The following is a 23,583-nucleotide window of genomic DNA, read 5'->3' on the forward strand; positions in this document are numbered from 1 at the left end:
GCAGCTTCTCTGTCTTCCTTGAGAGCCTTCCCTAGCAGCCATAACAGCCAAGGGGCTCGGCAAATTTTCTTGAGAAAACTTAGAAAATTCCTTAGCCAACGGGGAAAAGCCTGTGTCTCGGGCACTGTTCAGTCCTGGCTGCTGGATGGTGCCCCTAACAGGATGGGACAGGTTGGAAGGGCTAGGGAAGGAGCAATCCCTGCTGGGCCAGGGTTGGAGGTGAATTCTAGAAGAGGCAAGGTCTGAGCAGAGGTTTGAAAGGGGAGGATGGAACTTGGTGGAGAAAGAGCTAGGCTAGCATGGTTTGCCGTCTCGTGGGGCTGGGGCTCAGAGTGCAGGGGAGAGAGGTAAGGCTAGAGTGCGGAAAGGGCCTCAAATGCCAAGGTAAGGACCCTGGACATTATCCTTATGGCAGTGGGAGCCAGAGAAGGGTGGAAGCATGGAAGGGACTGGGGTAACCATGGAGGACAGATGGGAGGGGCAAGGCGGGGAGGCTGGTGAGCTGTGTTGAGCTGGTCTGAGGGGAGACACTGAGTCCAGCCCAGGGTGAGCTGGTTCTGGGCAACACCTCCACCTCCACCATGAACCTGAGATGTTGACTATGGTCCTGGTGAGGCTTGGCTTGAAAGGGTGGTGCCCTGCTGTAGGGAGTGGCTGTGGGGCCTACAGGAAAGACTTGGGCTGGGCATCTGTGGTCACATGGGAGAGGTGGAGTGGTGTGCGCCCGCTGCAAGCCAAACAGCTCTGCCCTGTGTGGCTGTAGTCCCTCGGGCCTCCTAAAGCCGGATGGGGCGGGGGTGAGAGAGGGGACCCTGCTACATTCCCAAGCCAGCCTGGTGGCCTTTTAGGGAAGTTTTGCTGAGGCTTGATGCTCGTAGCTTCCCTATGATATATGAGGGAATGTGTCCTGGGGAGAATTGCAGATGCCCGGTCAGCCCCAGGGGGTAGGCGAGAGGGTGGGGGTGGGGTCCTCTTGCCCCATCTCCTGGCTGTACCCAGGTGTGGCTGAGCAGCTGTCAGGCAGAGGCCAGCGGGCCAGACCGAGGGGAGAGGAGGCCTGGAGAAACTGAGTGGGGACAGATCTGGGAGAGTCCGGGATACGAGGTGGGCTTGCCTTTATGCTGAAGGCAATGGAGAGCCACCCAAGGGGATGACAGGAAGAGTTGATGCCACCGGTTTCTGGATCTCATCATACTGGGTAGTTGTTTCCCAAACTGAAAATCAAGAGCAAAATATGCCCCGGGCTGGGCTGGCGTTGTTGATAGAACATGGGGAGTGAAGGAGGCCCAGGGGGCATCTGAGAACTGTGTCTGGCAGCAGCTGGATATGTGGGGCTGCATCAGGAGACGAAGTGGAACTGGGGATCCCCTGATGAATGCTGTGGGAGAATGCAGCTGTCCCAGGAGAAATGGAGGATGGAAGGAGCTAGAAGGAACCAGTGTGGATGTTCACTGTCACACGTACACCTCTTGGCGTACTCTTGGGTTTTTCTTCCAGAAGAGAAGGACCAGAAGTGAATGCCGGGAACAGGGTGGAGTCTCCAGTGTGTACCTCAGACTGATGATGCCCAGGCCTTCACCCCGACTCTCCACACCGCCATCACACTCATCGCTTGCTCACTGGGCCCTGCCAAGAGTCTCCGTCCCTGCTTCTGTACACATGGGGGCTCTCTAACTCATGTCTCGGGGACTCTCCTGGGAAGTTCAGCTATGAAGCTCTACCCAGGGAGCTGGCAGCACATCCAGACATGCAGAGCCCTCTACCCCCCAAATCCATGAGCACATTCTGGAGCAGGCACCCCCCTTGCTTGGAGGCTGGGCATTTACTTGGTGACTGGTGCCTCTACACTCATGGAGGAACTCTTGCTTAGTGACTGGTCTGGGGCCTGGTCAGTAAGGGGGTGAAGTGGGGGAAACATCTGGGCCCAGCTGTGCCCAGCAAGGGCAGGTAACCCCCTCCACTTTGTTTCCATAAAACAGAGGAATCATGAGGGCTTGAGCCTCTTACTGTTTGTAGGTACAGGGGGTTGAAGGGTCAGAGAGAGGGACATGGTAGTAGGGGAAGGGGGCTGGGCAAGGATCCCCTTCCCAGGAGACAGCTGGCTTGCCTGCCTTGCTCTGGGCACCCCCAGACTCAGATTTCCCTGTCCTAAGCCAATGAGACATGCCAAGTCTCTCTCGGTGCTGCCCAGTCTGCCAAGCTCAGGCCGGATTTGCCCTTCATGTCCCTGGGGCCTAAGACCCCGACATCACTGTGCCCTTTCAGCCCAACCCTGTGTGCGCCATCCCACAGTCTGCGCAGCTGGGTGATTCTGAGTCCCCTAGACTCTTGGCCTCACTCTTTGCCCCCAACCCCGCATACCCATGAGCCGAAAGGATGTCAATAAGAATGGCTAGTTACCCAAGGGCACTTCCTCTCCCTCCCTCCTTGCTGGAGGAATGTGTGTTGGATCATGTCGGATGATGGGAAAGGAGTGTTTGATGGACATAAATGTTCTTTTAACTCCGCTTTTGCCCCTTTGGCAAAAATTAGGGCTCCAGGTACTGTGGCCTCTTACCCAAGCAGAGTTGGGCAGGGCTCCCCCGGGCGCCAGCCCACAGAGATTCTCCGCTTCTCTCCTGCCGGAGGATTGGCAGACCTGGAGGTGGGGGAGGGTGGCGGGGCCCTATACCCATCTGTTGACATGCAGTTGGTAGAGAAATAAAGGTTGAGTGCCTGGGGCAACAGAGGATGGTCTGTCTGATTTCCTAGAGAGCGGTGGGCCCATGTGGTGTCCACCGGGGCTCCCACCACCCACACCCACTCACGTCAGGAACCTTGAGCCAAGGTCTGCGGTTCCCCCAGGGGTTGCTGTCTTCCTCTGAGACAGGACCCAGGAGAGACACTGATTTCCTGACCCTCTCCCAAATGGCAAATGCATGACTCTGCTCACAGGGACCGCACTTGATAGTTTGTGTACGTGTTCAAAGCCCTTTGCACATGTTAAGATTCCAATGTCATCACTGAGGAAACAGGCTGGCAGGGGTTCATGACTTGGCCTGAGGCAGGGCTAGGCCTGGAGCCTGAATACCATGGGCCTCCAGCCCTCACTATTCCATGGGTCCTGCATCTCTCCCTGAGGTTTCTCGCTCTTTCCTTCCCCTCCTTGAACCACAGGATGCCATCGACTTCTTGCCCTTCTAAGCCCAGCTCCAGGGCTCCTCCCCAAGGCTTCTCTCAGCTCACATTGTCCAGGGACCTTTGAGAAGCTGCTTGATACTAACTTCTGACTCCCCCAGGTGGCTCTGCTCTCTGGGAGCAGGGGCTCTGTGGAGGGAATAGCTGTGTGTCCCCATCTCCCTCATTTTCTTCCTCTGGAGAGAAGATTCACTCAAGAAGTTTCTGTCTCTAATCCTCTACCCAGCTGCCCTGGGAAGGGAAATCAGGCCCTGCCCACAGGGCCAGGGACAGGACTGACTATGTAATTTGTGGGGCTCAGTACAAAATGAAAATGTGGAGCCCTTGTTTAAGAATTAGGAGTTTCAAAGCAGCAACAGCAGAGTATGAAAACGAAATGCAGGGCCTTTCTGGGCATGGGGTTCTGTGCAGCTGCATGGGTCACACATCCATGAAGCCAGCCATGACTGGAAGAGACACAACCCACCCTTAGGAGCTCCCGGGTTTTATTTTGGGGAAGGGCAAGATTTGGTGCATAGTTCACAGTGGGAGCCAAGGACGGGCAGAAGGATTCTTCCTGCTGCATGGTCCATCAGTTAGACCTCTCAGATCCCAAAACCATTCTGTACGCCTCAGCTCCCTTGGTGCCCAACCGGCTCCTTGAGATGGGCCAGGCAGGGGTTAGGGCTCCATTTTACAGATGAAGGCCCCAAAGCTCTTGGAAAGCCTGACTGTCTAGCTGGCTTCATCATGGCAGACAGACAGAACATGGAGCTAAGATGGGCATGGAGGGCTTGATGAGGAGACAGGCCAGCTTCAGCACTCCCATCAGACGGGCATGGAGGGCTCCATCAGCTGCTGGAGCTCATGGCCCGGCCTGCATAAGTGCAGCCCTGCCAGCCCACAGCATGGAGCCTGACAGGTCAAGATGGAGCAGCCAAGGGAAACAGAGGTTTCCTACCTCACAGCCACTCACCCCAGAGGGAATTCCAGGGCAAGCCCTGGCACACTTCTCCCTGGCTCAGGGATGGCCACTGCCAAAATGCCCAAGGCCTCACCCTGCCCCCTCCATTGGCCCAGGTTGTGCTCCCCAGGCCTCCCACATTGTACCCCACAGAGGGGTAGGAGAGACTGGGAGAAATGGAAGGGCAAACTCAGGAAATGAAGACCTAATGCCCACACAAAGAACTGAAGCCAACAGTCCATGGCAGCTTTACTCATCATAGCCTCAAACTGGAAACAACCCAAATAACCATCAACAGGGGACGGACAACAGGCTGTGGTTTGTCCATACAACAGAATGCTCCCCAGCCATAAAAAGGAGCAGACTACTCATATATGCAACAACATGGATGAAGCTTAAACCCTTGTGCTGAGTAAAAGAAGCTCGTACTGTGCAATTCCACCTCCATGAAGTTCTAGAAAAGGCAAAACAGATCAGTGATTGCCTGGGGCTAGGGTTGGGGACGGTTGCCAGCAAAAGAGCAGGTTGGGGACATTCTAGGGTGACAGATGATGGGGGGTGTTGCATGCATTTGTCAAAACTCATCAAACTGTGTGCCTAAAATGGGTACATTTTACTGTGTGTCAATTATACCTCAATACAGTTTGATTTAGAAGAAAAGAAAGGTAGGAGCCACAGGAGGTAGCATGTGGCTACCATGTGGGTGTAGAGGTTTCAGCAGCATCAGGAGGCAAGGAGACTAGCCTCCCAAGGGGTACTCAGAGTTTGAGGGGCAAGGACCTAGGTCAGCCCCAAGGAGTCCCACATTCCAGGGGCAGGAAGAGGATGGGGACCAAGAGGAAATGTCCCAAAAGGATGGAGGAGAACCAGGGGGTTGTGATACCTCGGATGCTAGGGAGAAAGAGCTCATCATTGGGGTGGGGTGGTTAGAAGAGGCCAGAGGAGCAATGCAAGGTCTGGGCAAGAGGAGAAACCAACCCTGAGGACGCCTGCTGTGGCTTCCCTATGGATGCCTGCCCCCACAACCTCCCTTTGACAATCTCTGTTAGGCTGGCCCAGATTCTAGCCAGGATCTAAGGGGCTGAGTGGCATTGAGTGAGCCCTGGGACACTGACAGACCCAGGGTGGGGGACTGGACTGAACTCTGCAAGCAGAGGTGTCATCCCTGCAACCTTGGGACACTGAATGGCTAAGGAGACCTCTTGGAGTCTGTGCCAACCCCCTTGAGGGCCTGGGCTGGCCTCCAGCATGGACACAGGCCCCCTCCACACTCCATAGAACTGCTAAATTTAGCCAGGCAGGGGAGGTTGTCCTGGGGCTGAGGGCTTGGCAGCACCGCGTTGTCTCCCTACAAGGTCGGGCCCGATCCCGGAGCTGGCCACTCGGCCTCTGGGCTTATAAGGCAGCTCTGGCAGCTCTCAAGTGCTGGAGTCTTGGGGTGGGCTCTGGGCCAGTCTCTCAGACTTTGGGGAGCCTCCTTTCCAGCCACTAGACATGGGAGCTACTTGGGCAAGGCACTCAATTTCTAGAGCCTCAGTTTCCCTATCTGTAAAATGGGGGTTCCAGTACCTACCTCATGGGGCTGTTTAAAAAAAAATCTGCTGTAACATAACAATAAAAAAATAAAAAAAAAAAAAAAGAAAAAGGAAAAAAAAATCTGCTGAATGTGAAAGTACTGTGTCCCCAGTAAACTCTGACCCCTGCCCTGCCCATCTCTGCCCCCCCCCCCACAATGCCTAGAGCAATCACAGGTGTCTGTTCCTGGGGATGCTGTAGTTGGGGCAAGGCGGGAAAGCATAGGCCTAGATGGAAAGATGCATTTTAGAACCAGTGAAAGAGGCATTAGTCCTATCAGCTGTCTGTCTTACTCTGGCAAAATTATTAGCAAAAAAGATTTGTAATTGGGAAGATAAATGTAATTGCTTTTATTTCTTTTTATTTTGGGCATACTTTAGATATGACAACCCCAAATGAGATAGTCCCCCATGACAGTCTGTTTTCTAAGTGTCAGGGTCAGAACTGAGGCTATAACAGGAGCACAGGTGTGTGCTCCAAGCAAGGGTGTCTGAGTAGCTAAGGAGACCCATCGGAGCCTTGTGCCGAACCCCTTGAGGACCTGGGCTGGCCTTCAGGATGGGCATAGGCCCCCTCTGCACTCCACTGGCTGCTAAATTTAGCCAGGCAAAGGACGCCATCTGTCCATTAGTCCCTCTGTCTGTCAGCAAGCCTGGCTCCTTGGAGATGGGGAGAGGGAGTGAAGGAGGAGTAGTGGAGGTCATGGTGATGGTAGGAAAAGGGCAGGTGCAGATTAGAGACTGCCTGACTTCCTTCCCTCTCCTTCCTCCTCTCTCCCCACTTCACCTGGTGCCTGCTACCCTCCTGAATGTCCAGGGATCATGGGTAGAGTGGGGCACAAAGATGGCTCCTGTAGAGTGTCAGCATCCACCCCCACTCTCGATTGCAAACAATTCATGTCCTGGGACCTGCTATTCCAAGAACCATGGGATCACCTGGAAACAGAATAGGACCTTTGGTCTGGGATCAAGACCAGGCCAAGGGGACATGATACCCACAGGTCTGGCTCCCAGCATCTCTGGATTTTTCCCTTAGAAAAGTTTCTGACCTGCCCCTCTGGAAGGTGGTGTTGGACAGACAGTTGGGCCTGAGATTGGTGAGAATGATCTGTTTGAGAGGGGGGAACTGGCCTAGGGTACTGGAAGGGGCCATGGGCCTGCCCTCTGTGGGGGCCCTTGCTGCCCAGAAAGCACCTCTACTCGGACAGGCAGCTGGGATTTCCAGCCCTGGAGCCTGGCTCCCTGCCTAGAGCAATTGCCCAGCTAAAGGCCTGCCAGGAAGAAGACTCCTATCAGCCTTCAGAGTGAGGCACCTTGGACTGCAGGGGAGTTCCCCACACCCCGGGGGGAAACCCAGCCTCCATCTCCCATCTCCAGAGGAAGCCCCAGGGACACCTGGCCTGGGTTGAGGGTCAGCCAGGGAGGCCTTCCTGCTTCAAGCTGAGGCCTCCAGTACAGCCCAGGGTGAGCTTGGGCAATTCATTTCTCCTCTCTGAGTTCATTTCTTCATCTGCAAAACAAGGCATTGGGTCAGGGGAGGCCTCCAGCTCCAGGGCCCCAAAAGCAAACATGAGACCTCTGCCCCACCCCCAGTCCCCTGGGGCCCTTGCATTCATGCCCTGGGTTGTGGTTGAAGACAGGGGCTGCAGAGGGTCTGTACCTTAAGATCAATAGTGGCCTCAGGTTTTTGTCCTCAGTGTTGTTGGGACCCATCCCCCTGGGGCCTCTACCTATGAGGGAAATCCCATTATCATCCCCATTTCACAGATGAGGATGCACGCTCAGGCTGGTGAGGCAAATTACCCAAGCCCTCACAGGCAGCTAGTAGCAGAGCCAAGGATATCCACTGAGGCTGTCTGATGTCGGGCTTTCCCAGCTTTGTCTCCGGAGCCCAGGGGCCGTGTGCAACAGATGGGGCCCTTGAATGTGCCGGGCACTTGCCTCCCTCTGCTTGTTTTTGGGACGTGGAGGTGTGGCTGGGACAGGACAAACGATGGGAGAGGAGAGGTGAGCTATAGAGATGCCAGCCTGGTGCTAAGGTTGACTGGGCACAGGCCAGGCTTGGACTCAGAGGGACAGGTGGATGGAAGCTGGTCTCTAGGGACAGAAGTGGGGGTCCTGCTGCAGGCCCTGGAAGTATCAGATAGCTGACACTTCCAGAAATGGCCCTGCTTCCTCTTCTGCTCTCCTGGCCACAACCCCCGCAGGGACTGAGCGCCACACCTGGGGGCACAGGTAGAGTGGGAAGGATGTTTGGATATGGGAATGGGTCCCTGGTTTGGGGAAGGCTTCAGCCTGAGGCCACTCCACCCAAGCCCTGGCCCTGTTCTGTTCCGCTAGGTTCATGGGGGAGCTGAAAGCTTTATCTTTGCCTTATGACGGGTGGCCTGTGGTTTCCTGCCAATAGCTCCTGTTTCCGGAGGCTCAGCAGGGCCCAGGCGGAGCCAGAAGGAGCTGTGGGGCTGGGCCTGGGTGGCCCCACCAGCCCCGCCCCCATCTATGTTTGGGAATTTATTTGTCCACAGGCGCAGCTGGCCCACAGTCCATTGCCTGCCAGGGGCCAAGAGCTGCTCTGACTACCCAAGGACTCTATTTTTCAACCCAAGTGCCTTCAACTGACCCCTGACTCCTGACCTCTGGCCCCAGCTGCCCTGCCCTGCCCTTCCTAAGGGGCCAGGAAGCCCCTAGAAGCTCCACTGTAGACGTGGGCATTGACACCTGGCTCACCTCGAGAGCAAAATCTGTGCAAGGGCCTCGGTTCTCACGCCCCAGCCTGGCCCACCATGGCACAGCGGCTCCAGGATGAACTGGCTGCTTTCTTCTTTGAGTATGACACTCCCCGAATGGTGCTCGTGCGCAACAAGAAGGTGGGCGTCGTCTTCCGCCTGATCCAGCTTGTGGTTCTTGTCTACGTCATTGGGTGAGTCTGGGCCCCCTACCTTTCCTCCAGGCTCTGGGATGCCCCCATGACCCCAAGGAGCCCCCTTTCTCTCCATCGGTTGTCACCCTCCCTAATAAACTGTAGTGCTATTCAGAAGGAATGGAAGCCTGCTAACTCACTGTCAAGATGGGGACATCGAGGTAGAGGGGAAGTCCTGCCCTGGGTCATAAGGTGAACAAGAGGAAAAGACGTTGGGTTCTAAGGAACTGACTCACTGTTAATGATCTCTCAAGTGGTGAGTGGTGCTGGATGGAGGCCAGGGCCCCAGCAAACCACAACAAAGTCCTTCTACTTCCGACCTCCTAGCCAAGCCAGGCCACTACTAAGAGACAGAGGCCACACCCCATTTTACAAGCCAAAGAGGGACAGGCCCTGTTCCCACCTGCCCTGCCTAAATTAGAGGCATCCTGAGGTATTTGAAACCCCCAGAGCAAAGAAACTTTCAAATTCAGAACACCTGGGACCTTAATGATGGCATGTCAGGTGGCATGGAGGTCAGTTCAGGTCCCAGGGATGACTGCTCCTTTCTAGGCATCTTGAGACCTGTCCCACTGTCCCAGGAGTGCAGAGGCAGAAGTAAGGTGGCACTCCCCTGAAGTCTTGCCGTCCTGGGAGCCAAGACAGGCCTGGCAGTGGCTTACACATATGCTGGTGTGAGCACACATGTGCGTATGTGGTGTGTGTGCATGTGTCGTACTAGAGCTCTGTGTGGATGCACGTGTTCTCCTGTGTCTGGGCATGTGCCTACTGGGGCTGGCTGCGGGCTGTGTCCCTGTGGCTGGGGTCCACATGTGCATGTTGTGTGACTGAGGTGGCTGGCCACCTGATGTGTTTGCCCCAGGGGGGTGGGGGGTAATCATATCCACTCAGAGTGATACTGCAGAGGGCTCTTGGAGGCCCCGGGGCCAATGAAGGAGTTTCAGCTCTTGCTGAGGGGGTTTGGGGATGCCCGGCAGAATCACTTTGCTGTGTGATTCTGAGGGCCCTGCCCCTCTGGTCTCCATGTCCCCGTTTTTGCTGAGGGACCAAACCAGGACTGCTGACTAGAGCCCAGGGTGGGCTGACTAGGAGACCAAACAGTGACCATATCGCTCTGGTCCCTCCAGGGCCTCTGATATCCAAAACAGCCTTCCCTCTACTCCATCTGGGGGGAGGTGGAATCAAAGGTGGAGGTCAGGTCGAGTCAAAGTGGAGTCAGGTGGAGTCGAAGCCAGGACCTAGCCCTGTGACACCTTTCGGCCTCTGCCTCCCTCCTGTTCACAGACCAATTTGACATCTGCAATTGTCATTTGAGCTTGTGAGGAAAACTGACTAGTGGAACTTCCAGGTCACATAGCAGCCTCAGGGAGAGCAAGACCAGACTCCAAGCCCGGGAGGGACTGAGTTTAGAGCTGGGGCCCGCGCTGAGTGTTTGGAGGTTAAGCTACATGTTGTCTGCAGATAAGTTAGGCTGACGATTTGTGTTTAAAAATTTTTTTAATGAGTCACCAACCTCTAAATATCCAGAGGTTCCTTTGCTTAAAAATTCCAATTTCTCACTGCTCTTGAGACCTCAGCTCTAGCTGGGACTTGCTATGTTTCCAGAAAGGAAACATCCTCAGAGAGGGGAAACTGACTTGCCCAAGTCATATAGCAGAGAGAGGAAGGCAGTGTCCCCCACAACCCCACCCTCAAGCCCAGACCTCCTATTCCGACTGCAACTTCTGCTGTCTCCAGCATCCTCGTCCGGCCACTGCCCACTGCTTTGCTGACCGCTCACCTGCAGACGGAAACCGGCCTGGGCTTGGTCTTACTCTCTCAGGTTTTAGTTTCCCAACTGTTCCACGGAGCAAGGGTGGGGGATCCCTCTAAAGATGTCGTACGCAGGCTCATTTCTGAGGAGGGACGCCTTTCTTGAATTAGCCCTCTTCCCAACGCCCCTGTCTGTCTGAATGTCTGGTCCTGTGGGTGCTGCAGGGTACAAAGGGGAACATGGGAGAAGAGCCAGACTCCCACATTCCAGAGACAGAGGCACAAACAAGATGGGGGATGGGCAGCCACAAAGACAGAACCAGACAGAGGGACGTTGGAGCACAGCCACTCAGATGAAGAGAGAGGTCCTGAGGCTGAAAGATGGTGAATTACTAAGACAGAGGCAGAGAGGCTGAGATGTTGAAAACCCAAACAGACTCTGAGAAGGCAAACTGAGGTTGTGTTCTCTATCAGTCACACTCTTCTGAGAAATCCATGGCAAATGGAGGGAGCAAGTGGGTCTGAGGCCCTCGTGGGCTGAGCTAAGATCTCACTCTTTTTGTCTCAAATTAAAATGGTTAATTTGCAGTTAGAACTGTCTCCTGGAAGGTGATGAGCTCTCTGTAACTCAGTACACAGGCAGTGGGCTGTCATCCATGACCTAGCAGGCCCAAACAAGGAGTGTACTGGGATACGTCCCTGCCTGGAGGCTCTGGTTTGGAGAGGACAGAGGTTTGGCTGCGGTACACAAGAGGGTCCCAGTGAGATCTGTGAATGCTGCTTGGTAAGTGGAGCCTGGGAAGGGTTCCTGGAAGAGATGACAGAGTGGTGGAACCAGCCTTGAGCAAAAAAGCCTGGGGGCTATAAGCCAGGCAAGCCTGCTCTTGGTTTTCCCTTTGCGTGTCCCCACTCCCCCCCCCCCCCCCCCCCGCCCCGCTCACGCCATCTACCTCACACAGAGCTCTTGAGAAGTTCACTTGCTTCTGAGATTTTCAAATGGATCCTGGAACATACCAATCAGGGATAAGGATAGACACAAATTATTGCTGGGGAAAATGCATCCAGGGACATTTCTACAGCATCTTCTCTGTGCCTATTGCTGTGCTGGGAGCCATGGGACAGAGGTGGGGTACAGGGTGAGCAAAGGAAAAGTAAGGAGTGGAGGATGAGTTAACCAGGACTCCTTTGATTCCTAGAGAAGAGTGGGGCTATTGAGTGGTTTATGTAACTGGAAAAAAAAAAAAATCAATGCAGGCTTCATGGAAGCTGGATCCCCCATGAGGAGGGTACGGGAAGAACAAGTTCTACAGGGAGATGCGGAGTTCAGGTTGGTCCCACTTGGGTTCTCCAAAGAAGCTAGCCAGGATTTTCTCCTCTTCCCAGCTCTGCTATCCTCTGGCCTTCATTCTTAGGCAGAGTCTCTCTGTCCTCATAGTGGCAAAATGGCCACCAGCAGCTCCAGCCTGACATCTCACCAGCTTAGCCATCACTAGGGCATAAGACTGTCTCCTTTTCCAGAGTTCCAGCAAAAGTCCCAGATCCAACTCTTACTGGCAGGGGTCACGTCAAGTGCCTACTGCAAAACCAACTGTTGTGGCCAAGGAAATGAAAAACCCTGGTTGGTAGAGTCTCGTTGTGTGCCTACCTGGTCCAACCACTCCTGCTGGAAAGCAGAGTGTGATCAAAGGCCCTGGGGCAGGAAAGAAACAGCAAAAGAGTCACTAAGGTTAGGCTGTGGAGCATGAAAGGACCCAGGGGAAAGGAGGTGGAGGGGTGAGCACAGCCACCGATTCAGGCCTCTGAATGCCAGGCTGGACAACATGGGCTTTCTCCTATAGGTCGTGGGGAGCCATAGAAGGATGTCTAGCAGGGGAAGGCCCAGGGCAGGCAGGGGATGGGGTGGGGGTGGAGGCCAGAGGCAGGGCACTGTGAAGAGGCAGCAGTGATAAGAACAGAGGAGGAGGCCATGCCAAGGCAGAAGCAGTGAGCATGGAAGACAGGAGTAGTCATCCTGGTGGGCCCCACACCAGGGAGATGTGTGTGGAGGGGGTGCCCACTCCTTGGTTTTTGCTCATCATCGCTGCGGCAGGCCATGGGCCCAGCACAGCCCAAGTTTTTGACTTCTCAAGAGCAGTGAGAAATTGGAATTTTTAAGCAAAGGAACCTCTGGATATTTAGAGGTTGGTGACTCATTAAAAAATTTTTTAAACACAAATCATCAGCCTAACTTATCTGCAGACAACATGTAGCTTAACCTCCAAACACTCAGCGCGGGCCCCAGCTCTAAACTCAGTCCCTCCCGGGCTTGGAGTCTGGTCTTGCCCTCCCTGAGGCTGCTGTGCTCTATAGCATCCGCCTGGCCTGCTCGGCTCCTGCCCGTGGTTGTACCTTGTGCCCCCACCAGCCACAACACGTCGTGCCATCCCCATGCCGGGGTTCCCCTGGCGTCTGTCCCGGCTCCTCTCACGTCTCAGCCTCCCCCAGCAAAATCCCTTTGGGTCCTTAGAGGAATGCCAGGAAGACAGAGGGACCCAAAGGACGTGGGCATAATGGAGAATGAGGGTGTGAAGATGATGCCCAGGCTTTGAGGAGGATGGGGTAGGTATGGTGCCACCCTCTAAGATGAGGGCACCAAAGGGGCAAGTTCTGTGGGGGACATGAGGCATTCAGGTTGGTCCCACTGAATTTTTGTTTTGAGATATTAGTCAAATGCCATAACATTCACCCTTTGAGAACGTACAGTTCAGTGGTTTTTTGTATAATCACGAAGTTGTGCCACCATCACCACTATCTAGTCTACAACACGTTCACTACTCCAGGAAGAAACTCTGTACTCCTTAGCAATAACCCCCCATTCTTTCTCTCTACAGCCTACTTTGCCTACTCTGGACATTTCATAGAAATAAAATCATATGCGGCCTTTTGTGCCTGGCTTCTTTCACTTAGCATAATATTTGAAAGGTTCATCTATGTTGGTTATAACATGTATCAGCCGTTCATTCCTTTTTATGGCTGAATACTATTTCACTGTATGGATATGTCACATTTGATTTACCCATTCATGGTTGATAGTCATTTGGGTTGTTTCCACTTTTGCTTCTTATGTATAATATTGCTGTGAACACTTGTGTACAAGTTTTTGTGAGGGCATATTTTCAGTTCTGTTGGGTATATAACTAGGAGTGGAATTGCTGAGTCAAGTGGTAAGTCCGTATTTAACTTTTTGAGAAATTGCCAGGTTGTTTTGCAAGGGTTTGGGTTGAGTTTGAGGTACCTGTGTGATGTCTGGGACGAGGGACCAGGGGAGGGAGAAGGAATGGGTGTCACAAAGTGCTGGGTCATATAGACATGTATGTAAGATTCTTGAGTGCAGAATTTTGGTTGGCTTTGTTCACTCCTGTATTTTTAGTGCCTAGAACACTGCTTGGCACGTAATAAGGGCTCAATCAATAAATGTTTGTTGAATCGCTAAATGAATGTGTGGAATTAGATCTCCAGGGAGAGTACAGAAGTGGAGATAAAAATCTGGGGACATGATGTATCTGTGACAGCTTACATGAGGTTCTGCCTGGGCTGGGAGTAAAAGCCAGGGCGATGGGGGCAGTTGGACATATAAAGAGGAATTACTGACTCAAGACAGTGAAAATCAGAGGATTATTTGTTATGCGCCTACTGCATGCTAATTTCCTTAATGAGAACGCGTGGGGAATCCCCTAGTCACCTAGACCTGCTTTCTTCCTGGGGCCCAGCCCACAGTTCAGTACAGGGGGCGGGGGGGACTTGCTCCTATTTGTTGAATGAGCAGCAGTGTTTTTGAGGTAAGTGCCATCACATCTGTTTTACTGAGAAAGCCAGCACTCAGAGGTGAGGCTAAAGTCACACAGCTGGTGGGTGGCTGTGTTGATACCTGAATCCTGGCTTCTGTTACCCTTTGGGGGCCACACTCTTGGCCACTCCACTATGTGGAGGGGTTCAGAACATGGAGCAGCTCCTCATCATCCCCAAAAGCTCCTCTGAGCTTGGGCATGGAGTCAGGATCCTCCCTGGAGGAAGGAGGCTGAGGAGGGCAGGGGTAGGTGATACTCCCAGTCCCCCTGATAAAGGCTGGGAGCGCGAGGACTGGAGCTTTTCACGTGTCCCGCCTGGTGCCATCTGGGACCTGCAGGGGGCAGCAGTGACCATGCTTAGGCTTGGGAAGGGGCTCCTCCTGGGCCAGGCTGAGGGAGGGGCCTGGAGAAGATGAAGTGGGGACCATGGGAGGGGAGAGGAAGACCTGGGTGGGCTGACTTCCTGGGGCCTGGGGTAGGGAGACCGCCCCCAGAGAGCTAGCACTGACTCTGGGACAGATGCGCAGAGAATTGCGGCGAGTCCTGAGCTCTGGGACACAGGAGAGGGACTTCGAGCTCTGCTTGGCCAGTCAGACAGAGCCACAGGTGAGCTCACAGATTTCCCCCAGATATACACAGCTACACACTCTGATGGGTACCACAGGTGGACACACACACTCAAACACAGAGTTACACTGACTCTCCATGCAGTCTTTCCCGAAGGAAATGGACTATACCCAGGACTCTCAGTTGTAAGCAACAGAAACGAAACCCAAACTGGCTTAAATAAAGAAAGGGGAAAAAAAACGAGGGGGGGGGGGAAGAAAGGGAATTTATTAGCTCATGTAACAGAAAAGTCCAGAAGTAGATTTTTTTAACATGCTTCAGGCATGGCTAGATCCAGGTGCTCAACCATTGTCAGGAGGCTGCCCTCTTCCATCTCCTTACCTAACTTTCCTCTAAATTGGCTTCATTCTCAGACTTACTCTCTGTGAGGTAGCAAGATGACTAACCATAGTTTTGGTCTTATAGCTACCTTCCTTAGCTATCTAACAGAAGGGATGTCTCTTTCCCATTAATTCCCAGAAAAATCCTAGCCTCCTTGCTGAAACTCCCCAGGTTGTGTGTCCATCTTTAGACCTATCACTGTTGCTAGGGCAATGGAACATTGATTGGCAAGCCTTGGTCATGTGCCCCACCCTCCCTACACCCAAGGCTTGGAAGGGGGTCAATTTCACTGACCTTCCCAGACAGAGAGTGGAGAACTCAAAGGAACAGGGGTTCTTCATGCTAGGAAGGAAAGGCCAGGATTTCCCAAGAAAGCTGAGAGGCCTCCAGCCTGAGTCACTCCACAAGGGCTTCCACTGGGGCCACATAATACAAGCCCTTCAGAGGGCCACTTGCCCCCTCTGTTTCCCTTCCAGTCCCCTTGCCAGGAGCTCCCAGCATGGCTGAGATAATCATAGCTAATATCTATGTGGTGCTTACTGCATGCCAATCCCCCTTCTAAGTGATGAACATGCAGTAAGTCACAGCAAGTACAATTAGTGCTATTATCGTTATTCTCATTTTACAGATGAGGAAACTGAGGCAGAGAGGATTGAATAGCTTATCCCAAACCACACAGCCCATGAGTAGTGTAGCTGGGATTCCAATCCATCCTCTTGGGCACCAAAGGCCAGGTTCTCAGCCATCATGTTCTGCTAGTTCTCAGTGGAAGAACCTCAGGAAGGAAGGAGCGCTCTGAGCATGAAGATTATGGTCCAAGAAGCTTGGCCTCTAGGCCCCAGCAAATCCTGCTCTTGGAAAAGGATCTGAAAGAGTCCTTCAGTGGATCTCCTCTCTGGGAATTAGTATTTTCCTAGTAAAAAGAAGGGTGGGACTTCAGGTACAGGCCAGCTCCGGGAAGCCGGTGAGGCTCCCCTGCCCCCGCCCAAGATGTAGCATTAGGAGCAGAGTGATGCATCTGGAGAGGGGAAGGGAAAGTATTTGACATGTCTGGCTGGTGCCAGAAAGGGCAGCAGCCGACATAGCCTCATGCCATCTTTGAATGGCCTGGCCCAGCTCTGACTCCTTTAACCCCCAAAACACCCCACAGGTGGGTGTTTGTCTACGAGAAGGGCTATCAGACCTCAAGTGGCCTCATCAGCAGCGTGTCTGTGAAACTCAAGGGTCTGGCCGTGACGCAGCTCCCAGATCTGGGCCCGCAGGTCTGGGATGTAGCTGACTACGTCTTCCCAGCCCAGGTGAGCTGACTCAGGGGTATACCTTCCACCCACAGGGCCTGGCTCAGAGTGGGGGCTGGGCTCTGTCCAATCTCCCTATTGGACTGGTCCAGCTCCTATCTCCCCCTGGGCTTCAGCTTCCCTAACTGTGAATGAGGGGCAAAAGCAGGTTGTAATATCATCCCATTCTGACATCGTGGGGTATGGAGGCTGCTGGGTGTCACGTGGATTCTGGGGGCTCGTTGGGGCAGTGCTTGTGTTCTCGGGGCTGTTCTCCCAACTCAGAACCCTGCCCTGCCCTCCCCTACTCCTCATCTCCAGGGGGACAACTCCTTCGTGATCATGACCAATTTCATTGTGACCCCCCACCAGGCTCAAGGCTACTGTGCAGAGGTGAGGACTGCTACCCATCCCCTCTCCCCACTTCCTGGATCCACAGGGGAAAAGAAATGGAAGAGGAAGTCCCCTTGGGCATTGAAGATAGGCTTCCTCAGGGGGAAGCAATGGGGGAATCTTACGCACAGATTCACACAAAGTAACAGTCTGCTCTTGGCCGTGCTGAGGTTTCCCTCCCAGCTGTGTGTCAAGCAAGATGCTGAGCTTCGGTGCTCACCCAGCCCCCAAGCCCTAATGTCTCTGCTCCCTGCCCGGTGACCCTGGCAAGAGCACAGCTGGGCATGAGCCCAGAGGGGTCCTGGGAGGGGACTGGGGGAAGGAAGCCGTAAGCAAAGGTCACCCCAAGGCTGTCTAAGACTGCCTCACGACTTCCCTAGGGCCCTGGGGGTGGGAGGGGCTCTCCTTAGGACACTACCCAAGGGGCGTGGAATCAGCTGCTCTCCCTTCCCCCAGCACCCAGAAGGGGGTACATGCACAAATGACAGTGGCTGCATTCCAGGGAAGGCAGAAAGGAAGGCTCAAGGTAAGGTCGGCCTCCTCCCATCCCCCCGCACAGCCCTAGTTCAGCTCCAGGCTTCCTCCACCAGGAAGTCCTTCCTGCCATCCTAGCCTTGGCCTGCCCTGTCCCAGACACAGCCACATTTCTGTCCTCAGGCTTCTGCTCTTGGGTGTCCCATCACTGGGGGCTCTTGGGGATGTGGGGCCTCCTCTCTATCCCCAGCTTGGAGTGGGCACCCATGGGCTCCTCCCTTGCTCCAGGCATCCGCACAGGCAAGTGTGTGGCCTTCAACGACACTGTGCAGACATGTGAGATCTTTGGCTGGTGTCCTGTGGAGGTGGATGACAATGTCCCACGGTAATGCTTTATCCATCCAGGGAGCCGGGAGCAGGTTCCCCAGCCCAGACAAAGGGGCATCTGGATCCATGTTCTGGAAAGGATCTGTCCTCCCTTCTTCCAACCCCACCCTTACCCCATCTGTATGGCCCAAGCCAATGATCCCCTGGCCCCTGGTTAAGGGGCCCGAGAGTCCATCATCACAGCACACCCATCCCACCCACCCCCACCCCCCCACCCCCCGCATACCAGGGCCACAGGAAGATCCCATGGGTTCTCACACCCCCACACCCATGACAAACGCTGCTGGGCACATGGGGGACTCCTGAGGAGGGGACGGTAAGTGAGTACAGTCTCCTCCAGTCCTGCCCTTCTCCAAGAGGCCGAGAACTTCACTCTCTTCATCAAGAACAGCATCAGCTTTCCACGCTTCAAGGTCAACAGGTTTGTGGGAAAAGGGGGCAGAAATGCAGGACCCCCCCCCCAAGGCTGCTCTAGCTGGTCTCAACTGTCTCTGTCACCTTCCATTCCTGCTGATTTCACTTTGGAGGCAGAAGCCTGAGCTGGGCTCCTGGGGTGGGCTGCCTTTAGTCTCCAAGGGCTGTGGAAGGGGGGTTTATGGAGCTTCTGAGGGATCCCCAGAGCTTTGGGGTGTGGCGGGCACCCTCCCAGCTGGCATTCTGCTGCCACCCGTGCCCTCCACCCCCATGTAGGCGCAACCTGGTGGAAGAGGTGGATGCGGCCTACATGAGGACCTGCCTCTATCACAAGATCTTGCACCCGCTGTGCCCTGTGTTCAAGCTGGGCTATGTGGTCCAAGAGTCAGGACAGAATTTTAGCACCCTGGCTGAGAAGGTATGGTGCCAGGCAAATGAGGAGGGCTGGGTCCTGGAACCAGCAGGTCAAAGAAGGCTTTTCAGTCCCAGATAACGCCCCCCTCAAGCCTCTCTGGTATGGGCTGAGTATATATATGGATTTATTCCCTAATGCTGAGGGCTCCTGAAGCTCAGGCCTGAGTCCTCAGCAGGGCCTGGTATGGACCTGACACAGAGCAGGTGCCCAGAATGAATGGACATGGGCAGACATTTTCACCTGGATGTTTGCTGAGGTCACACTGTTTTTTAAATATTGGATAAAAGCAGCTTGAATTCCATGCCCTATGGCCCCGAGAAGTCCTGTGCCCTGCTCAGGAATCCTGAGAATTCCAGAATCTGGGATTTGTCCAGTCACCTGGGGTTCTAAGAGAAGCAGTACCTTGTAAGGACCACAGACCTGTCTGACTGGGTTCGAATCCTGGCTCTGCCCCAATGAGCAATGCGACCTCACACTAGTCTCTTACCTTCAGTGTGTCTGAGCTTTTGCGCCTACGTAGTGGGGACAATAATAGTACCAGGCTCGTGGGGTTGTCCTAAAGATCAAGTGAGTTCATGCACGGGATGGCACTTCAGTACTGCCTGGCACGTGGTGACCCTGTGTCCATGTTCCCACATGATCATTCTCAGCCTTCTCCTACACTTGCCTGTTAGGGAAATCAGCTTCTTCTCTGTGATATCACACATACACACAAAACGTGCTCACGACACATTTATCTAGAACAGGGATCAGCAAGTTTTAAAGTTTTTCTTTAAAGGGCCAGAGATTAAGTATTTTCATCTTTGCAGGCCATATGGACTCTGTTCCAACCATTCAAGTCAGCTGCTATAGGGAAAAGCAGCCACAGAAAATATGAAAACAAGTTCGGCCCTCGGGCCTCAGTTTGCCAAACCCTGGAGGGGGTTTGCGCTGTAGCAAAACACACAACCAGAAAGCTGAATGTTAGATTTCCCTGTTCCTAGAACCTCCCTGCCACCTGCACTAGGAACTTTCACCCTCACCATCATCCACAGACACTTGCATACCTACCTCCTGCCTAGTTGCCCAGCTCCACACATGCTCTGACCACTTCCCAACTCTCCTGTTGCTCAGCCTACCCCCACCTGTCCCTGGTCCTCACCTTGATCAGAGGAGCTTCACTTTCTCAAGTTTTCTCTTCCTAGTCCAGGTCTTTACAGACTCATTCTTTAATGCAACACTATTTCCTTGCCTTCCACACTGTGACTGTCACTAGGAACTCAGGAGTCAGTGATAAATGAGACAGACAGCCCCACCCTCATGGAGTTTATAGTCTTAGAGGAGATGGGTTAGTAATCCCACAAAATAAATAGACGATTTCAAAGTGACAAATGTTCCAGGAGAAAACAGGGACTAACAGGCACACGTTTTTAGCCTGGAGGTGGTCATTAGGGAAGGCCTTTCAGGGAAAGTGACCAAAGGATAAGAAAGAGCCAGCCTTGTGGAACTGGGGGGAGCTGTATGTGCAAAGGCCCTGAGGTAGAAAGAACTTGGTGTAGTCTAGAAACCATCAGAACGTTGGAGTGTGATGGGTGGGGGGTGGGGCCAGAGAGGGTGACAGGACCCCATCCTGCAGCAGCTTCTCAGTGTCTCTTCTCCAACAAAAAAATGCTCCCCCCTTCAAGAGATTGCTGGCACCAGGGTAAGACAGGAGTTTCTTTTTTTTTTAAATTTTTTTATTGTTATGTTAATCAATACATTACATCATTAGTTTTTGATGTAGTGTTCCATGATTCATTGTTTGTGCATAACACCCAGTGCTCCATGCAGAACGTGCCCTCTTTAATACCCATCACCAGGCTACCCATCCTCCCACCCCCCTCCCCTCTAGAACCCTCAGTTTGTTTTTCAGAGTCCATTGTCTCTCATGGTTCGTCTCCCCCTCCGATTTCGCCCCCTTCATTCTTCCCCTAAGACAGGAGTTTCTTGATCCTGAAGCCCTGGGTTTTAAACACCTGTGTCCCCGCAGGGCGGGGTGGTTGGCATCACCATCGACTGGAACTGTGACCTGGACTGGCATGTGCGGCACTGCAAACCCATCTACGAGTTCCATGGACTGTATGAAGAGAAAAACCTGTCTCCAGGCTTCAATTTCAGGTGCCTGCCAGGACCCCACCAGTGCACCCTTCCTTGGGCTCCCGGAACCCCTTGAGGGGTTTTCTACTCCCAGAACCTCTTGAGGCCAAGTAAGTGTCCCCAGGAAGAAAGCAGAAGGAAGCTGGGCAGCTCCCATTCTCCTGGGTCTGGCCAAGCAGGGAGCCCGCAGGGAACAAGACCTTGGCAGCCTGAGCCCCCACCCTTTGAGGCCCACCTGGCCAGGACTGGCAGGGGAAATCACTGACATCAGGAGTTAGGGTGAGGATTGAAGATAGCATTCCTGGAAGGGGGCCTGGGGTGTTGGGGGCATGGGACCGTCCTCATGGACCTCTGAGGGCTCCTGCTGAACTCCAAGAACACTGGACCCAAAACTGTTCTCCATCACCCTTTTCTGCAACCTTACCCTTTCCCCAAGGTTTGCCAGGCACTTCGTGGAAAAAGGGACCAACTACCGCCACCTCTTTAAGGTGTTTGGGATTCGCTTTGACATTCTCGTGGATGGCAAGGTGAGTGTCCAGTGTGAAGGACAGCCAGACACATTCTTAGTTCCTGTGAGTGCTCGTTGGGTGTCCATGGTTATAGACCACAGGAAGTTGACTAGGCTTCATTCTGCAGTTTTATTGCTAATAACAGATGGGCCTGGGTACCCAGTGAGGGCAGGTCTTTCCAGCTGGTACCTCGCCTCCTCCACTACCTCCCTGTGTCCAGGGAAGAAGAGCCAAGGTCAAAACCCAGGGCTTCTAACCAGCAGCTGGGTCCCCGTGTAGAGCCAGAGCTGTAGGGAGCAGGCTGTGGGGCCAGCTAATGGTGGGGGTAGAGGGTAGAAAGGGGGAGCTCCTTGCCCCGGGTCTAGCCTTGGGGTTTCTGAGGAAGGCCTTTTCCACCTGGCTCCTTCTGACTGTTAATCCTTCTCTTCCTGGGCCCTGCCACCAGGCTGGGAAGTTTGACATCATTCCCACAATGACGACCATTGGCTCTGGGATTGGCATCTTTGGGGTGGTAAGTGCTAGGGTCACGGGGTCACTGTACTAAGGTCAGTCCCTCCCCTTCCACATCTCAGTGGCAGCCATAGTCTCTTACCTCATCCTTACTGAGCCCACCCCACCACCCCAGACCCACGTATGTCTAAAGAAACTGAGGCCCAGGGTTGGGGCAGGACAGAGGTGGGATGGGGTGGTCTTGATCTCCTGAGGGACCTGCAGTGCCTCATCCCCCGCTTCCAGAACCTGGAGTCTAGGTTGAGCAGGTTTGAGCCAGGCCCCCCAGCCAGAAAGGACTGATGTGGGATATGGACGGTTCTGTCCCTGCCCCCAGATCCCCATGCTCTCTCTGACCCTTCCCTGCCCTCAGGCCACGGTTCTCTGTGACCTGTTGCTCCTCCATATCCTGCCCAAAAGGCACTACTACAAGCAGAAGAAGTTCAAGTATGCGGAGCACATGGGGCCAGGGGCGGTAAGAGAACTCCCCGCGTGTGGGCCTTTCGGAGGCCTTAGGCCTGCACGTCTGTGTTGGGGGGCCAGCTGTTTCTCTGTGGCTGACTTTTTATCCCCTGCCCTGTTTACACAGGGTGAGCGTGACCCCGCAGCCACCAGCTCCACCCTGAGCCTGCGGGAGAACATGAAGGCATCCTGACCCTCAGCCCCTGCCTCCTGACTGGACACGGCATGAGGCTTCAGGCAGGGGCCCTGCTGGGGGCCCAGGACAGAACGGTCTCCGCAGGAGCTCTCCACGCTCTTAGCCAGGCAGACACTAGGCCTCGGCAACCCAGAGGGGACACTGGGAGAGACCTGAGCAAGTCTGGGCTCTGGCCCCAACTCCACAACCCCAAAGGGAGCTTCCCACCAGCCTCAGCCACTCCTGGTCTAGAGGGGCTGGGGCTGGGCAGGGATCCTCTCACACCCCTCCATCAGAGCTGTGTGCTTCTCTCTGGGCCCTCATGCACCGCACTGCCTCGTGTCTCCAGATTCATGCTTTCCCATATGGCAGACACTAGCCACGATGACCATTCAAATTTATATTAATTTAAACCGAATAAAATAAAAAAATCAGTTCCTAAAACTAGCCACATTACAACTGCTAAATAGAGACATGTGCCTAATGGCTGCCATATTGGACCACATAGACTATTGCAGAAAGTTCTATTGGACAACTCTGCTTGAGCCCTGTTTCTTACTGGCCCCAGATTTTCCTAGGGAGCTTATCAACAGTGCAGGCACCCGGGTCTACCTCAGATCTCCTGAACCAGAATCTCTACAGCTGGCCACAGATATGCAAGGATGGCAAACTCCCCAGGCCATTTCAAAGACTGAAGTTTAGGAACCGTTCCTGATTGGGTATCAGATTTAGTCTGGGCCTGCCTGACCTGGCTGCTGCAGGTTTTGAGTAGGTGTGTGGTATACCTACAAGTCACATGGTCTCACGTACACACCCCCATGTCCACACTCATCTGCATGCATACCCCCCTCCCATCCACACTCTGGTTTTGAACAGCTTGGGCCCTGCAAACACAACCATCTGAACGTACCTATGCCCTCAAGTACAGACACATGGTCCATGCCACAACACTTCCATGGAGACGTGCTTCTCCCTAAGTGCGTCAGGCCAGGACAGTCCCTTCAAGCCATGAATCCTCACTCAGCTACCTTGGGTTGGGTTGGAGCCCTGGCCAAATCCTGGGCTCCCTGCTTGTGGCCCAGCCTCAGCACCTAAGGCCTGCCCAAATCTGTCTGAACACAAGGTCTGGGGAAAGGGAGGGGTGGAGTACAATAAAAGGAAGGAGGACAGACTTCTGCCTTCTGTACTTTTCCCCATTTTTCCCTCTCTGAAACTAGGTGTCCCCATCTGTGGAATGCGGGGCTGAGCTGAGAGATCTTTGAGGTCCTCTGGATCTCTTGGTAGACAGTGGTGAGTCGCCACTTAGGCCCTGAGCCCAGCAGGGTCAGTGCT

At 53.9% G+C, this 23,583-nt stretch overlaps 2 protein-coding genes and 2 long non-coding RNA genes across 12 annotated transcripts in view; 2 read left to right on the forward strand and 2 right to left on the reverse strand.

Moving 5' to 3' along the window:
* ATP2A3 (ATPase sarcoplasmic/endoplasmic reticulum Ca2+ transporting 3) overlaps nucleotides 1-2,726 on the forward strand; it is a 34,755-nt gene extending 32,029 nt beyond the window's left edge. For 7 of the 9 annotated variants that reach the window (XR_013446052.1, XM_036077298.2, XM_036077317.2 and 4 more), the window contains one exon: nucleotides 1,498-2,726. Coding sequence is in view for 7 of the 9 variants with exons in the window: in XM_036077338.2 (XP_035933231.1) it covers nucleotides 1,498-1,561 (64 nt within the window). In the remaining 2 variants the exon portion in view is untranslated. The remainder of the gene's footprint in view (nucleotides 1-1,497) is intronic. The other 2 variants (XR_013446053.1, XM_036077306.2) reach the window with 1 other exon arrangement.
* Nucleotides 1-23,583, reverse strand: part of LOC144381190 (uncharacterized) — a 118,480-nt gene that overhangs the window by 92,013 nt on the left and 2,884 nt on the right. The window lies entirely within an intron of this gene.
* LOC144381191 (uncharacterized) lies at nucleotides 6,060-8,611 on the reverse strand. The gene is made up of 3 exons (XR_013446055.1): nucleotides 8,422-8,611; nucleotides 7,090-7,204; nucleotides 6,060-6,630 (listed from the first exon to the last, which is right to left on the reverse strand). It is a non-coding gene; the product is annotated as an uncharacterized LOC144381191 (long non-coding RNA).
* P2RX1 (purinergic receptor P2X 1) lies at nucleotides 7,846-23,422 on the forward strand. Its single transcript, XM_078068026.1, has 12 exons — nucleotides 7,846-8,614; nucleotides 16,292-16,439; nucleotides 16,740-16,811; nucleotides 17,268-17,337; nucleotides 17,574-17,670; nucleotides 18,013-18,093; nucleotides 18,363-18,504; nucleotides 20,510-20,637; nucleotides 21,053-21,143; nucleotides 21,571-21,636; nucleotides 21,988-22,089; nucleotides 22,204-23,422. Exons 1-12 carry the CDS (start codon nucleotides 8,478-8,480, stop codon nucleotides 22,267-22,269), a joined length of 1,200 nt encoding a protein of 399 aa, XP_077924152.1. The 5' UTR covers nucleotides 7,846-8,477; the 3' UTR covers nucleotides 22,270-23,422.

This window comes from Halichoerus grypus, chromosome 2, assembly GCF_964656455.1.
Source record: "Halichoerus grypus chromosome 2, mHalGry1.hap1.1, whole genome shotgun sequence".
Classification (NCBI taxonomy): domain Eukaryota; kingdom Metazoa; phylum Chordata; class Mammalia; order Carnivora; family Phocidae; genus Halichoerus; species Halichoerus grypus.